Source organism: Calypte anna, chromosome 14 (assembly GCF_003957555.1).
Source record: "Calypte anna isolate BGI_N300 chromosome 14, bCalAnn1_v1.p, whole genome shotgun sequence".
Lineage (NCBI taxonomy): Eukaryota > Metazoa > Chordata > Aves > Apodiformes > Trochilidae > Calypte > Calypte anna.
In genome coordinates this window covers 14531967-14546435 of record NC_044260.1, presented here as the reverse complement: position 1 = coordinate 14546435, position 14469 = coordinate 14531967, and the positions used below count along the sequence as shown (strand labels likewise).

General features: G+C 60.1%; 2 protein-coding genes across 5 annotated transcripts; one reads left to right on the top strand and one right to left on the bottom strand.

Moving 5' to 3' along the window:
* Window positions 1–756: 756 nt before the first annotated feature.
* C14H7orf26 (chromosome 14 C7orf26 homolog) lies at window positions 757–7576 on the bottom strand. The gene is made up of 6 exons (XM_030460166.1): window positions 7259–7576; window positions 6389–6610; window positions 5443–5608; window positions 4114–4641; window positions 2328–2367; window positions 757–1652 (listed from the first exon to the last, which is right to left on the bottom strand). The coding sequence occupies exons 1-6, from the start codon at window positions 7448–7450 to the stop codon at window positions 1463–1465; spliced, it is 1338 nt and encodes a 445-aa protein (XP_030316026.1). The 5' UTR covers window positions 7451–7576; the 3' UTR covers window positions 757–1462.
* A 1359-nt stretch (window positions 7577–8935) lies between these two features.
* Window positions 8936–13100, top strand: LOC103536832 (deoxyribonuclease-1). Of its 4 annotated transcripts, none has more exons than XM_030459834.1 (9): window positions 8936–9047; window positions 10097–10248; window positions 10684–10772; window positions 10858–10941; window positions 11067–11182; window positions 11862–11974; window positions 12288–12445; window positions 12527–12623; window positions 12895–13100. In XM_030459834.1, the coding sequence occupies exons 1-9, from the start codon at window positions 8999–9001 to the stop codon at window positions 12946–12948; spliced, it is 912 nt and encodes a 303-aa protein (XP_030315694.1). In that variant the 5' UTR covers window positions 8936–8998; the 3' UTR covers window positions 12949–13100. The 4 variants fall into 4 exon arrangements, with proteins under 4 accessions (XP_030315694.1, XP_030315693.1, XP_030315696.1 ...); XM_030459833.1 differs by having other exon boundaries at window positions 12524–12623; XM_030459835.1 differs by lacking the exon at window positions 8936–9047 and adding an exon at window positions 9547–9599 and having other exon boundaries at window positions 12524–12623.
* Window positions 13101–14469: the final 1369 nt, after the last annotated feature.

Here is a 14469-nt window from a genome sequence, read left to right as displayed (position 1 = left end):
AAGCTGGGGGGAGTGTGGATCAGCTGGAAGGCAGGAGGGCTCTGCAGAGGGACCTGGAGAGACTGGAGAGTTGGGCTGATCCCAAGGGGATGAGGTTCAACACAACAACCCCATGGGGAGCTCCAGGCTGGGCACAGAGTGGCAGAAAGGGACCTGGGAGTCTGGATTGCCAGGAAGGTGACCATGAGCCAGCAGTGTGCCCAGGTGGCCAAGAAGGCCAATGGCATCCTGGGCTGGCTCAGGAACAGCGTGGCCAGCAGGTCCAGGGAAGGGATTCTGCCCCTGTGCTCAGCCCTGGTGAGGCCACAGCTTGAGTCCTGTGTCCAGTTCTGGGCCCCTCAGCTCAGGAAGGAGCTTGAGGTGCTGGAGCAGGTCCAGAGAAGAGCAAGGAGGCTGTGAAGGGATCCAGCAGAATTGCTGTGAGGAAGGGCTGAGGGAGCTGGGGGTGTTGAGGCTGGAGAAGAGGAGGCTCAGGGGAGACCTCATCACTCTCTCCAACTCCCTGAAAGGAGGTTGGAGCCAGGGGGGGGTTGGGCTCTTTTCCCAGGCAACTCTCAGCAAGACAAGAGGGCAGGGTCTCAAGTTGTGCCAGGGGAGGTTTAGGTTGGAGATGAGAAAGAATTTCTTTCTGGAGAGGGTGATCAGGCATTGGAATGGGCTGCCCAGGGAAGTAGTGGATTCTCCGTGTCTGGAGATCTTTCCAAAGAGCCTGGATGTGGCACTGAGTGCCATGGGCTGGGAACCACGGGGGGAGTGGATCAAGGGTTGGACTTGATGATCTCTGAGGTCCCTTCCAACCCAGCCCATTCTAGGATTCTATGATCTGTCACCCAGGGGGGACACGTCCTGAGCCTTCCCAGGGGTTGTGCTGCTTCCCCAGCACAGGACTGAGGAGAGGAACCTTCCAGAAGTGCTGTTTGAAAGATAAAATGGCAAAACCCCTTCAGGTTCTGAAGTCGTTCCCTTTATTAGGAAGTGCTGCTGCTTCGCCCTACCTTGTGCTTCTGCAACAAACATCTCTGTTCCAAAAATATACAGTGTACACATCCTCTGGAGCTATAGATACAAACATGTACAAGAAAGGAGCCAGCTGGGAAACCCTGGCAGGGCTCCCCCTGGAGCAAAAGCTCTGCTGGGAGCAGCTGCTGAGAACCAGGGGGCTGAGCAGCATCACCCCCCGGGGCAGGGTGTGAAACAATGTGAGTTACAAAGAAAAACCAACAAAACACCTGCACACTGCAGAGCTTTGGGGGTTTGCTGCCTTTTCACACCCTCTCCTTCATCCCTAAGGATCTGCCTCGGGATCTGCCCCTTCCCCCTGAGCCTGCACGGATCCCACCCGACCCCTCCGCACAGGGAGGAAAAAAACCAACCAAAAATAAGTGTTTCCCAAGCCATCCAGGCTCATCTGGAAGGATTCCTGGAACCAAGGGGAGCAGGAGGCCCCAGGGGTGTGGGGATGCTAGCGGATGGGTCGGTATGGGAATGACATTCCTGGGATGAAGGTCTGGACGGGGTGGGAGGGCAGCGTGGGGTGAGTGGGCAGCGTGGGGTAAGCCAGGGGGGGTGTGTGGATGTGGGGGTAAAACCCGGGGGGCAGGGGGCCGTGGGGGGGCTGCTGCACGGGGCCAGAGATCACCAGCTGGAGGAGGCTGTGGAGAGAAATTCAGACAGGGGGGTGAGGAACAGATGGAAAGGGATCTTGGTGGGGTTTGCCCCATGCCCTGGCTGGAAGGGCAGCACATAACCAACCCAAAACCAGCCCATAACCAACCAAAAACCAGCCCATAACCAACCAAAAACCAGCCCAAAATCAGCCCAAAACCAACCCAAAATCAGCCCACAGCAAGGCTGAGGGGAAGGGCAGCCCATAACCAGCCCAAAACCAGCCCAAAACCAACCCAAAACCAACCCAAAATCAGCCCAAAACTAGCCCAAAACCAACCCAAAACCAACCCATAACCAACCCATAACCAACCCAAAACCAGCCCAAAACCAGCCCAAAACCAGCCCGCAGCAAGGCTGAGGGGATGTGTGTTCAGTTATGCTCTTCACACCCCTTTTGGACTTTCTTTCTCTCCCCTCCCTTCCTATTTTTATTTTTTAAACTTGTCTGCCCCTTGCACAGAGCCAAAAGCCCAGTGCAGCTCAGCTTGGGGTCAGGTCCCTCCCTGCCATTTCCTCCTGCCCTCCCACACACTGCTCTAACACAGGCAGGATCACCCCAAAAAGCAGACAGACACTTTGAGAGGAGGTTTTTTTGTCTCAAGAGCCCCCGGGTGCTGCCCACACCCCCAAACCCACCCTGCTGCAGACAGGGCTCTTACTTGTTATGTGGCAGCCTGGAGCACACAGTTCTCAGGTCATCTGCAAGGGGACAGAGACACAACAATAAAGCAGAAATCAGAACCATTTTCCCCTCCTTTTTAGGAAGATCAGATTGCTGGAGAAGCTGCAGCCATCAGCACCCCCAGGACCCCACTCTCAGGCTGTCAACTTGCAAAGGAGAGAAAATCTTCACCCCTCAGCAGCCACCAGCTGCCCCTCAACATTTCCCTGTGTGCCTGGATGGGAAATGCAGCCCCAGCTCCAGGCAGCCCAAGCCCCAGCAGGGGATTCACCAAACCACTCACTGAGTCACTGAGAAACAACCAAGAGAGAGGGGACACAGAGTGTGAATCAAAGTCTGAACCAACTCAGGCTGAGAGGCAGCAGCTCAAGGCAAAGCAGAGCTTACCTGGCACCTGCTTTCCATTGCTTTGCTTTGGTTTTTTTAAACACAGCTCATGTAAAAGGGTTGGGGGTTTGGGTTGGGGTTTGTTTTGTTGGGTGGTTTGTTTTTTGTTGTTTTTTTTTTGAGGTCTATCAACTCTTTTTACCATCTCCAAACTTCTGCTGAAGCAGGAAAGCTGGAACCAAGGTACTGAACAACACATCCCCTTGCTAGGGCCCCTTCAGGAGCAGACTGAGAACACACTCCTGCCTTTGGAGAGACAAACAGCCCCAAAACACTGAAATATCTGGGACTTCAGCAGCTGCTTACACTGAGTCACCTCTACAGAAGAGATCAGAACGCACCAGGTGAGCAGCTAGGAAAAACCATGGCCAAAAACCAGCCAGAGACTAAGAAAAGGCCCTTTTTGCCTGTTCTTGTTAAGCCCAGAGCTGCTTTGGGACAGACTGGAAAAAGAACACTGACACCTGACCTGCAGGGCTGGCTCAGCCACAGGCACCCACTTGCCCAGGCTCTGAGCCTTCTGGTCTCTTCAGGAATTCCAAGAGAATGCATCCTGCTGGGCTGAGGCATTTCCCTCGTCTGGCAGAGGAAAGCCACCTTGGCAGCTCCTCTGCAAACCTGACCTGACCTCATGCACACCACAGTGGGCACTGCTTGCAAGGGAGCTGGAGACCCAGCCCCAACACCAAACCCCTGTTTTTTGTTGGCTTTTTCCAGTTCCTTGTGTAGCTCCCCCACCCCATGGCTCACCTGCTTCCAGAGCAGGCAGCTCTGAGTTTCAGACTGCAGCACAATCAAAGGGGGCTTTTCAAACAGCCACAGGCAGCTCTGAGGGGGGCAGAGACCCCATGTAACCCCCTCTGTGCACACCACAGGGCTGGAAATCAGTTCTCCAGCTCTGCAAAGCAACCAACCCATCACCCTGACCTGTCACCTTAACCCGTCATCCTAACCTGTTACCTTAACCTGTCACCCTAACCTGTCACCCTACCCCATCACCCTAACCCCTAACCCATCACCCTAACCCATCACCCTGACCCAACCCATCACCCTAACCTGTCACCCTACCCCAACACCCTAACCCCTAACCCATCACCCTGACCCATCACCCTAACCCCTCACCCTAACCCCTAACTCATCACCCCAACCCCTCACCCCAACCCCTCACCCTACCCCATCACCCACCAGCCTTCTCTACTTTCTCACCCCCCATACAGTTATTTTTCCTGCACTTCCCCTTCCTGAGAACACCAAACTCCTGCTCCTGCTGTGAACACCTTGATCCTTTCACCCCTCATCCCAAACCTTCCAACACCCACACTCTGGAGGGACAGAACCCCACCCCCCAGGCACTGCCAGTCCCACAGACAACTCACCTCTGGTGCAGAGCAGGGCACCCGAGGCCATGGCCACTTGCAGAGCCTGGGCCAGTCTGTCTAGAGCCAGTTCAATCTCTTTGGAGGCATTGAGGGGGTTGAGCTCATCAGAGAGTCTGTTAATTTCCTCGATGAGGGGAACCACGTGGTCAAAGGGCACCAGGCCCAGGCGCCCGTAGAGGTTTTTCTCTGTTAGGTGCCCCTGCAGCATCATGAGGACCTGCAGGACACTGAGGTGCAGCTTGGAATAGAGCTGGTGGCAATCCCTGTCCTCTCCTGCAGCTGAGTCCTTGGCAGCTTTGGCAGGGGGGTGGCCATTGGGGGCAGCAGCTTTCTGCCTCCTGCTGTAGGCCAAGGGGGCCTTCACACACCAGCGGATCAGTCCCGTGAGGGGGGTGAGCTCCAGGAACCCCGGGGGCAGGCTGGCTGCAATGGGGGTGTTGAGGAAGGTGATGAGGATCAGCCTGGGGTCCTCAAAGATCCAGGAAACAATCAGCTCCAGCAGATCTGAGGGAGGGATCAGGTCATCTGGAGGCAGAAGAGAGAGAGAGGGAGACAGCACTGAGAGGGTGAGCCTGGCAATGCAGCACAGCCCAGCAGCAGGCCCTGAGACATCACACACAGACAGACAGACACAGAGACACAGACACAGAGAGACAGACAGACAGACAGACAGACACAGAGACACAGACAGACAGACACAGACAGACAGACAGACAGAGACAGAGACACAGACAGGGACACAGACACAGACACAGACACAGACAGACAGACACAGACAGACAGACACAGACAGACAGACACACAGACACCTCCTGCACACACACACAGACACACACACTCCTCTCTCACACCCCTCTCTCACCAATGCCAAGCTCTTTAGCTGGGAAACCCACGTCCTTTATCAATAACAAACAACATGTGATTTTCTGGGATGATCTCTGCTGTTGGAATTTACTGTCAGGTTGTGCCCAGCAGCTCAGGTGATGGACACACACACACACAGACACACCCACACACCCCTCCTGCACACCCACACACAGCTACACACCCACACACCCACCCCCAACCCCTCCAGCCCAGCAGCCCAGCTGGGACTCCTCCAGCAGCTGATCAACAAGGTTCCCCTGTGCTCTGTCTCAGGCACTCCCAGGCTGCTCCTGCAGCCCAGACCCTTCCTGCAGCCACCTCCTGAGGGATTATTTTTATTCTCCCCACCCCTGAGCTGCTCCTGGCAGAGAGGACAAGGAGAGCACCTGCAGAGTGCCAGCACTGAATCCCTGTGGGATTGGTTCTGCACCTCTGAGCTGGGAGCACACAAATCCTCACCTGAGGAGAGGTCGTAGAGGGCAGTGACAGAGGTGATGAACTGGCAGCAGAACCGAGGGCTGGCACTGAAGATCTGCTTCAGGGTCTGGATGGAGCCAGGCACCAGGTTGCAGTAATCATCCACCAGGGCTCTGGCCAGCCTCACACAGTACACAGCTGGGGTTCTCTGCAGGGAACACCACGTTACACCCAGCCTGCCTGCCCCAACACCCCTCCTCACCCTCACACAGAACCTGCCAGGTTGGGAGGGACCCCACAGCATCACCCAGTCCAACCCCTGTCCCTGTGTCCACAGGGTGACACTGAGAGCATCACCCAAACTCCTCCTGAGTGCTCCTCAGGTGCTGTGACCTCTGCCCTGGGGAGCTTCTTCACTTCCCCCAAAATAAGAGTGTGCTCTGCACACCAAACAACCCCCATTCCACAGCACCAGAGCAGGGGTGACACTGCCTGCTTAGTGTCTGCAGGTTAAAATTAATGACATCAGTGTTTTGACTTCTTGGGGTCCCACACAAGGCATCTCCCACACTCCAGAGTTGGCTTCTGTGGGCAATGGGACCATGAACTCCCCTGGGTTTGTTCCCTGGGGTGGTCAAACCCTCCCCTGATCCCTTTCAGTATGCTGCAGGGGGAGAGGAAAAAAAAATCAGTAAAATTTTCAGGAACATTGAAAAAAAAACCCAACTCAGTTACCAAAATACTAAAAAAATCCCAATTTTCTTCTGCCAGCAGAGCACACAAATGGACTGGCAAAAGTTCTCCCTGATGCTGGGGCAAAGGAAGGGACAGGAGGGTGAAGGCAGCTGCAGCTGCTGTACCAGCTCCAAGTGCCACTGAGGAGCAGCTGCCTGCACCCAGCTGTCACCCAGCCTTAGGTGACACTCCTGGGCTCACCCCTACCCATGGCAGCCCCCCGGCTCCCCCCCTGCCCCCTCAGCAGCTGTACCTGCAGCCAGAAGGCAGCACACTCCAGAACAGGAACCCTGCAGACAGCCACTGCCATGGACACCAGCTTCCCCAGCAGGGCCATCCTGCTGTCATCTGCTTTGTTCCCTTGGGGGCTGAAGAGAGAGGAGAAAATGATCTGCCTGACCGAGTCCTTGGTCTGCTCTTGGAAATAATTGCACATGATCTCCAGGAGCTGCAGTTCCTGAAGTGAGTTCAACCTCTGGAAGAAAAAGAGAAAGAAAGAAAAGCAAACAGAATAAAAACCAAGCTGCAAAATACACTGGGGCTCCTGAAGAATCAAGAGATGCTTTGCCAAAGGACTCCAATAACTGGGTGAGAAATACTCCCTTCCTCTCCAAATCACAGCACTAAGGGCACTGCCAGGCAGCTGGGGGGGGGGGGGGTCACACTTGTGCTCAGCAACCCAGCAGCCCCCAGACCCATGCACCCCAACACTCAGCAGCAGCTGTAGCCTCTGGTCCCTGTTTTCTCCACTCAAAGCTCCAGCACAGCACCAGGGGGCTGGGGGCAGCCCCAGGAGCCCACCACACCTCGCTGGGGCTCTGCAGTCCTGCCCGGTGCACGGGGGTCTCGCAGCCAGACCCCTCCCCAGCAATGAAGCTTTGGGCACCGGCACCCCAGGGACCCCATCCCGCCCTCCTCGGTGCCGGGGTGCAGCACAGCAGTCCCCAAGGACCCCGTCCCTCCCTCGGCATGCCCCCGGCTCCAGCCGCCAGGACTCCGTCTGCCTCTCCGGGAGCTCCCTGGGGCTGGGTCCGGCCTCCCAGGGCCTTCCCTGCGGCCTCCACCGGGCCCCCGGAGCCTTCCTCAGGGCCCCGGCAGGCCTCAGCCCGGGGCCGGTGCCCACCTTGGGCGGAACGCCTCGCTCCTTGGGGACCTGGAAGAGGAATTCCTCCAGGAGCTCCGCCGGGCCCTTGTCCACCATGGGCAGCGGGGCGTTCTGCAGCTGGCTGCTGAAGTAGATGTCCAGGTGGTACAGCACCTCCTTGGCGGCGCTCAGCGCGTCCCGACGCAGCAGCGAGTGACGGATGTCGCTCATGGCTCCCTCCCCGCTCCCCTTTCCCTTCTCCCCGCTCCCTGATCCCGGTTTCCCGGAGGTTTCCCGGTGGTTTCCCGGCCCCGCTCGCCGCTGTCTCCCTGAGGCACGGAGCGGAGCGGAGCTGACGGGCGCTACGGTGGCGCACGACGGACAAAAAACAGCCACGCGCGGCCGCTGCTGGCAGCGCCCCCTGGCGGCCCAGCCTGGCCAGCGGAGCCGCGGGGGGGTCTGGGCCGGACCGGACCGGACCGAACCGGGGGGCATCTGGGCTATGGGGGGGGCGGAGGGTGACCCGAGGGAACGATCTGGCCTTGAAAGGATCTTGGTCAGATGAGGATGAGCGCGGGGGTCGCGGCTCTCCGGAGGGAGCTGTGTCTGAGGGGGGCTCAGCACTGGGGGGTTTGGCCCCGCAGGGTCCGGGCGCTGTGGGGGGTTCTGGTCCCGGAGAGCGGAGCGGGACCTGGGGAAGGTTTTGTTGTGGGGTGGTTGGGCCGAGAGATGGCCCCTGGAGGGGACCTGGGCTGGGGGGGCTGGCCCTGGGGCTGCCCTCGGGGAGGGTCCTGGGCAGGGGGTGCCCACCCTGGGGGTCTTGTTCGGAGGATGCTGAGCCTGGGGGTCTCACTGGGACATGGTGACTCCAGGGGTCTTTCTGGGGGATGGTGACCCTGGGGGTATTGCTGGGGGATGCCCACCCTGGGGGTCTCTCTGGGGGATGCCCACCCTGGGGGTTTCTCTGGGGGATGCCCACCCTGGGGGTCTTTCTGGGGGATGCCCCCCCTGGGGCTGGTCTGGGGACCCCAGCTTGGCCAAGGGGGTCTTGTCCCAGGTCTGCTCCCCCTGTGGGTGGGCCTGGCCCTGCTCAGGGAGGTTCAGCCCAGGAGGTCCCCCCCATGCCCAGAGCACCCCCTGCACTGCAGGACCCAGCACGGCTCCCCTGGGAAAGGCAAAAGCTGCCCTGGCAGGCTGGGCACCCCGGGGACATCAGCCAAGGCCAGAGGGACAGGGGGGGACACCATGCCACACGGGCTCCCTCGGGGATGGGGTCTGTCCCTGGGACCTCCTGTCGCTTTTGGGGACTCCTGGCTCAGCTCTGCACCCCAAGATCCAAGCTGCTGTGACTGTACTGGGGTGCAGGGGCTGTGCTCAGCACCCAGTGCCAAGGTCCCACCAGTGCTGGCACCCTCACCTGAAACTGATAGAGAAATCTGGAGTGCCAGGTGGGGATAGCTTGGTGCTGGTGAAATGAGGGCTTCTGCAGAGGAGTTGTAGCTGGGGATGAGGAAGGGCTGGCCCTGCCCAGCAGAGAGGAGCTGCCCTGCCCCACCAGTGGGCTCTGGGACTGATGGACACCTCACAGGTCACCTGTCAGCGTTGTTATCACTTCAGGCACATTCTCAGCCCTACCTCTGGCCTTGGCACTGGCTGAAAGGTTTGTTCTTCTCACTGGGCAGAATTCATTTCCGTGAAAAATGCCACATGGAGCCCGAGGCCTCAGCTGCTCCTTGGCTGGGCAACTGCTTGGCAAGGTGAGCCTCTCCCTGCCTATAAATGCAGGAGCAGCTCCTTCCCCTCCCAGAGACCTCAGACAACACCACAGGTACGTCCTGCTCCCCTCTCCCCTCCTCTCCACCATCATCCCTCCAGCCTGGCCTCATTTTGCCCAACTGCTCTGCTGGGCTCAGCCTGAGCATGGCTCTGGAGCATCCCCTGGGATGGAGCTCAGGAACCTGTGGGGGCTGCTGCACCCCCCAGCTGATGGGGGGGATGGGGTTTTGTGGGATTTTAGGCACTTTTTATCCTCACCAAATGGCATTACTGAACAGCCACGGGGGAGGGGGGCTGCAAGAGGGGCAGAGCCTGCAGCCACAGTGAGGATGCAGGTGGGGAAAGGTGAGGATCTGAGGAGAAAGGAAGGAAGGAAAAGTGAGTCTGGGGGCAGCCAGCCTGTCCTCTGGCTGTGCCAAAACCTGGGGTGTCTGCTTGTCCCCTCAGCACACCTTGCTGGGGCTGCCAGCCAGGAGCTTGGGCAGGGCTCAGATCCCACCCTCTGGTGAAACATTATCCCAGGGAGCTGAGAGCCACGGGAAACGCTTCCCAGTGCCATTCCCGTGGGTGGGAGCCATCCCACTGCCTCTGCGGGGGGTCCCAGGTGAGCAGCAGGCAGGGGCCATGAGGGGGGAACAGGGGGATGCAGAATGCCCCGGGTGAGGATGCTGGAGCCAGGCAAGGAGGTGTGGGGGTGCTCGGGGGGTCTCAGCCCTTCCTCTGTCCCAGCACAGCTCCTGTGGGGTCTCTACTGCTGACCCAGGGAGGGGTGGGAGAGGTACAAGCCAGGGGACCTTGGTGTCCCCAGACACTGCCAGGTGTCCCCAGCCAGGGGAGGGGTCTGGGCTGAGCGTGGGGGGTGAGGAAGCGACTGCTCTGTGTCCCCATCAGCTGGTGTTGGCTCCTTTGCCTGACACCAGGAGGGACGGGCAGGATGAGGCCCTGCAGGAGGGGGGGGCACCAGCCCTGAGTCCCGGTGGTTCACTGGCAAATGGACACCTCCCAGTGAAACCAGTATGGCCGGTACCCAGGTCAGCCTTGTCGTCTGTGCCAAGTCCCCCTCCCAGGCAGGGGGCTGAGCCTGTCCCTGCCCCTCTGCAGGCAGGATGGTGACCTCCAGGCTGGTGCTGTCCCTGCTGGCTGCAGCTCTCCTGCTGCGGGTGGGCACCACGCTGAGGATCTGTGCCTTCAACATCCAGGCCTTTGGGGACAGCAAGATGTCCAACCAGACCATCGCAGGCATCATTGGCTCTGTGAGTGGGGGGGAGGAGCAGCCCTGCCCATCAAATGTCTGCAGGAATCTCTCCAACACACCTCCACCCACCCACCCACCCGGGACACCCATTCACCCACCCACCCACCCTTCCACCCCTTTCTCCATGCTCCATCCATGCAGCAGCCTAAGGCTGGGGATGGGGACACACCAGAAGGCCACCTCCACTCTTGCTGCTCCCCAAACAAGGATGGGTGATGAGTGCTGCACCTCAGGTCCCTCTCTCAGAGCAGCCTGGGAGCAAGGAGCTGCTGGGTGGGTGACAAAGGGGTGTTAGAGGGCACTGTGCCACCCCAGGGTCCCTCCCAGCCAGCAGACACTAGCAGAGGAGCCCCCTCCCTCTTGGGACCCTCTTGCTGACTAACCTGGGCACCCATGGGTGTCCCCACCAGCAGCTCTGAGCTTGCCTCCCCAGATCCTGTCGGGGTACGACATCTCTCTGGTGCAGGAGGTGCGGGATGCTGACCTGAGTGCTGTCAGGAAGCTGATGGAGCAGCTCAACAGGTGACCCTGCTGGCACAGGACAGGGGGTACCCGCAAATGGGGTGCTGGGGGCACCGGGACCATCCTCCCACCCTCTTGCCCCCAGTGCATCCCCACACCCATACAGGTTTTTGAGCAGCATCCCCCTGGGTCGGACCACCTACAAGGAGCAGTATGTCTTCATCTACAGGTGAGGGGTGCCACCAGGGCCTGGCGTCCCCATGTCACCCCCAGCAGTTCCCAGAGGGCTCCTTTTGGGGTCCCTGGCTGCAGTGGGAGAGGTGCCAGGGGCTGCCCTGCTCTCCCCCTCCCCAGGTCAGACCTGGTGTCTGTGCTGGGGAGCTATTACTATGATGATGGCTGTGAGTCCTGTGGGAATGACACCTTCAGCAGGGAGCCCTTCATTGTGAAGTTCTCCTCACCCACCACACGTGAGCAGGGCACCCCCCAGCACGGGGGCCCCTCCACACAGGGCTTAGCCTGGAGCTCTGCCTGCCAGGCAGGGGGGTTGCACCCTGGGGTCCTGCGTGGCTGTGTGTCCCCCTCCCACCCGTGGGTGCCCAGGATACCTGCTCGTGCCTGCTGGCTGCCATCTCCCACCATCTCCCATCTCCTCCTGCTGCCTGTTCTCTCCCCAGCTCTGTGCCAAATCGTGTTCCCATCATATCCCACACCCCATCACCTGCTCCCTCCCATCTTCAGCTGCATCCCAGCAGCTCCCATCACATCCCACCTCCCCATTGTGTGCCACCTCATCTCATCTCCCCCCTACCCCGTGTCATCTCCTCCACCCCCAGCAGCTCCCCAGGACACACACACACACCCTCCCATCCCTCTGCCACCCCCATCTCCTTCCCAAAACAATTAAGGCTTCAAAAAACTGATGGGAAACAAATGCCAAATCCCAGACCACATACAGAAGGATGCAGCTCCCCACTGGGAATTCTGGCCTGGAGAACAGGCAGACCACAGAAAGCCAGTGTGCCCTTTCCCTTGGGCAGCTTTTCACAGCTGGTTACTGGGGCTTGGCCCAGGGTGGTCCCTTGGGGCTCCTCTTCCCTTTCTGGCTGCTGCAGCTGAGCCGGGGGCTGACAACCTCCTGTCTGGCAGAGGTGGAAGAGCTGGTGTTGGTTCCCCTGCACTCTGAGCCCAGCAAAGCAGCAGAGGAGATCGATGCACTCTACGACGTCTACATGGACGTCACCAGCAAGTGGGCAACGAAGGTAAGAAGCAGAGGAGAGCTCAGCTCCCTCCTGAGGCAGCCAGGCAGGCTGGGCTATGGCCATCACCCATCTGCTGACCTTCCATGGGTGGAGGTGTCCCACAGGAGCCCTCTTGTACCTGTTGGCATGAGCACCACCACCCCAGCACCTCGGGCTGGGGAGCTGCTGGGTTGCTACACCACCATCCCTAGGGGCTCCTGCTCCCCGCTCTGAGGAGCCCCCAGGGGCTTTCTTGCCGCCCTGTAAGATTTCAGGGAGCCCTGGATGGCCCCTGCGAGGTCCCCGGGCAGGGACAGAGCGTGCTGCCCCACAGAACATCCTCCTCCTGGGTGACTTCAACGCTGGCTGCTCCTACGTGACGGCGGCACAGTGGCCGTCCATCCGCCTGCGCTCCCTGCCTGCCTGCCGCTGGCTCATCCCCGACAGCGCCGACACCACCGTGGCCACCACCACACACTGCCCCTACGACCGGTGGGTGGGGGCCCGGGAGGTGGCATGGGAGGGGGGACACACACACCAGTGGGTGCTGACCCCCCCGTGATGCCCCGGCAGCATCGTCGCCTGCGGCTCAGCGCTGCTCAGGGACATCGAGCCGGGCTCTGCTGCTGCCTATGACTTCCAGAAGGCTTTTCATCTCCAGAGCAAGGATGTGAGTGAGGAGGGATGGAACAGGAGCCTGCTGGCACTGGGATCCAACCCTCTCTGCCTCCTGGAAGCATGGGTGGGCTCCCTCTTTCCCAGGACATGCCCAACGGTGGCCCGGCCCAAACCTCAGCACTGGTGCAACCCCTCAGCCTGAGTGTTTCGAGGTCCAGACTTAATTTTGGGGCTGGAGTGGAGCATTTGGGTCCCCGCTGGCCACTGGAGCAGTGTTGGGTCCAGCTGAGCTCAGCCCCAACTCTGCCTTCCCCCCACCTCAGGCTTTGGCTGTCAGTGACCATTTCCCAGTGGAAGTGACCCTGAGAGGCCACTGAGCCCATCCCCGTGCCTCTGGCTGCCAGCACACCCCAGCACATGCCCGTGACCCTCGTGGGAACCCACGTGCCAGCAGTGCCAAACAAGTGGCCCCACCAGCACTGCCAGGAGCTGCTCTTCGGGGGTCTTACAGAAGTGGGATGCTCTTCACTTCCATTAAATAATTGAAAATTGATCCTTTGCCAGCCCTTGCAGCTCTGGAGGAGGGAGGGTCCCTTCACCCCCCTGGGAACTGGAGCCAGGGAGGTCCCCAGGCCTGGGGGTCCCTCCTGCCACCAAGACACACAGGGTGACATGTGCTGCACCCCTCTGAGCTGCTGGCAGCAAGAGGAGGGACACTGGGAAGGGCCTGGGAAGACCAGGCAGATCCAGGCTCCTCGCTGGGATGCAGGATGCTCTTCCCACAGCTCGTGGTGCCGGATCCTGCCCGGCTGTGGGGCTCAGGCTTGAGGGTGGGGGACATGAGTCAGCTGCCAGGGGGTTTGGTGCCTCCTGGAGGGTTTCGGTGCCAGCGAAGCACTGGGGGACACCAGACTCATCCCATGACTGTGAGGATGCAAAACCCAGCAGTGCACGCGAGAGCCCGGCAAGCCCCAGCATGAGCCACAGTCCCCTCCCTGCCACCCCCTGCCAGCAGCTCCCTCAGCCATGGTGACACTGTGTGCTGGGGTGACATCATGTGCTGGGGTGACATCATGTGGGTGATGCCAGCCTTGCTGGGGCTGCTTTGGGTCACCTCTGGGGCTATTTGAGGTGACAACTGGGGCTGCTTTGGGTCAGTCCTGGGTGATGGTGGGGGTGCTGCTGGGGTCCATCCCCACTCACCAAGGTGGCCGTGCTCCTGCTGCCTGACCTGGCACCCCACCATTTCCTTTTCTCCCCTCTAATTACCCCACCTGAATCACCCTCCTCCAGGCCACCACCCTTCACAGCAGCCTAACCACCCTGTCCCCTGCTGCAGCCCACAGGGCTACCCTGGCCACGGCACCCCGAGCCCTGCTTGCCCACCCAGCCCCATCAGGATGCACCAGTGGGTGCTTCCCCAGCCACCCTTCCCCGTGTCAGCACCGGGGTGGCTCTGCCGGCCCCACCCTGCCCTGAGATGGGTTTTGGGTTTCCCAATGTCGGAAGGATCCCAGGGCCGCGCCAACCTCCCCGGGGGTGTCCGACTCATCCTGCTTTGCCGGCACCTCGGCTGGGAATAAAGCCGCCCGTCCTGCTGCTGCCGGGGCAGGTGCTGCGGGCTCCACACGGTAAGGATGGATTCTGGCTCAGCACCTTCAGCCGCAAACCAGGAGGGGCTGGGATGAGCTGGGATGAGGAGTCACTTCCTTACACCAAGCCTGGGGGTTGCGATCGTGTTTAAGGATGTGGAGCAGCCAGGGAATAGGAGCTGGAGCTGGCTCCATCCCGGCAGCAGGGAGTGGAGTTGGGTGATCCCAGGGCTGGATTTGGAGCTGTCAGACAGCCTGTGCCGGCTCCTCCAGAAGTGACCACGGTGACACACTGGATCCAGGCAG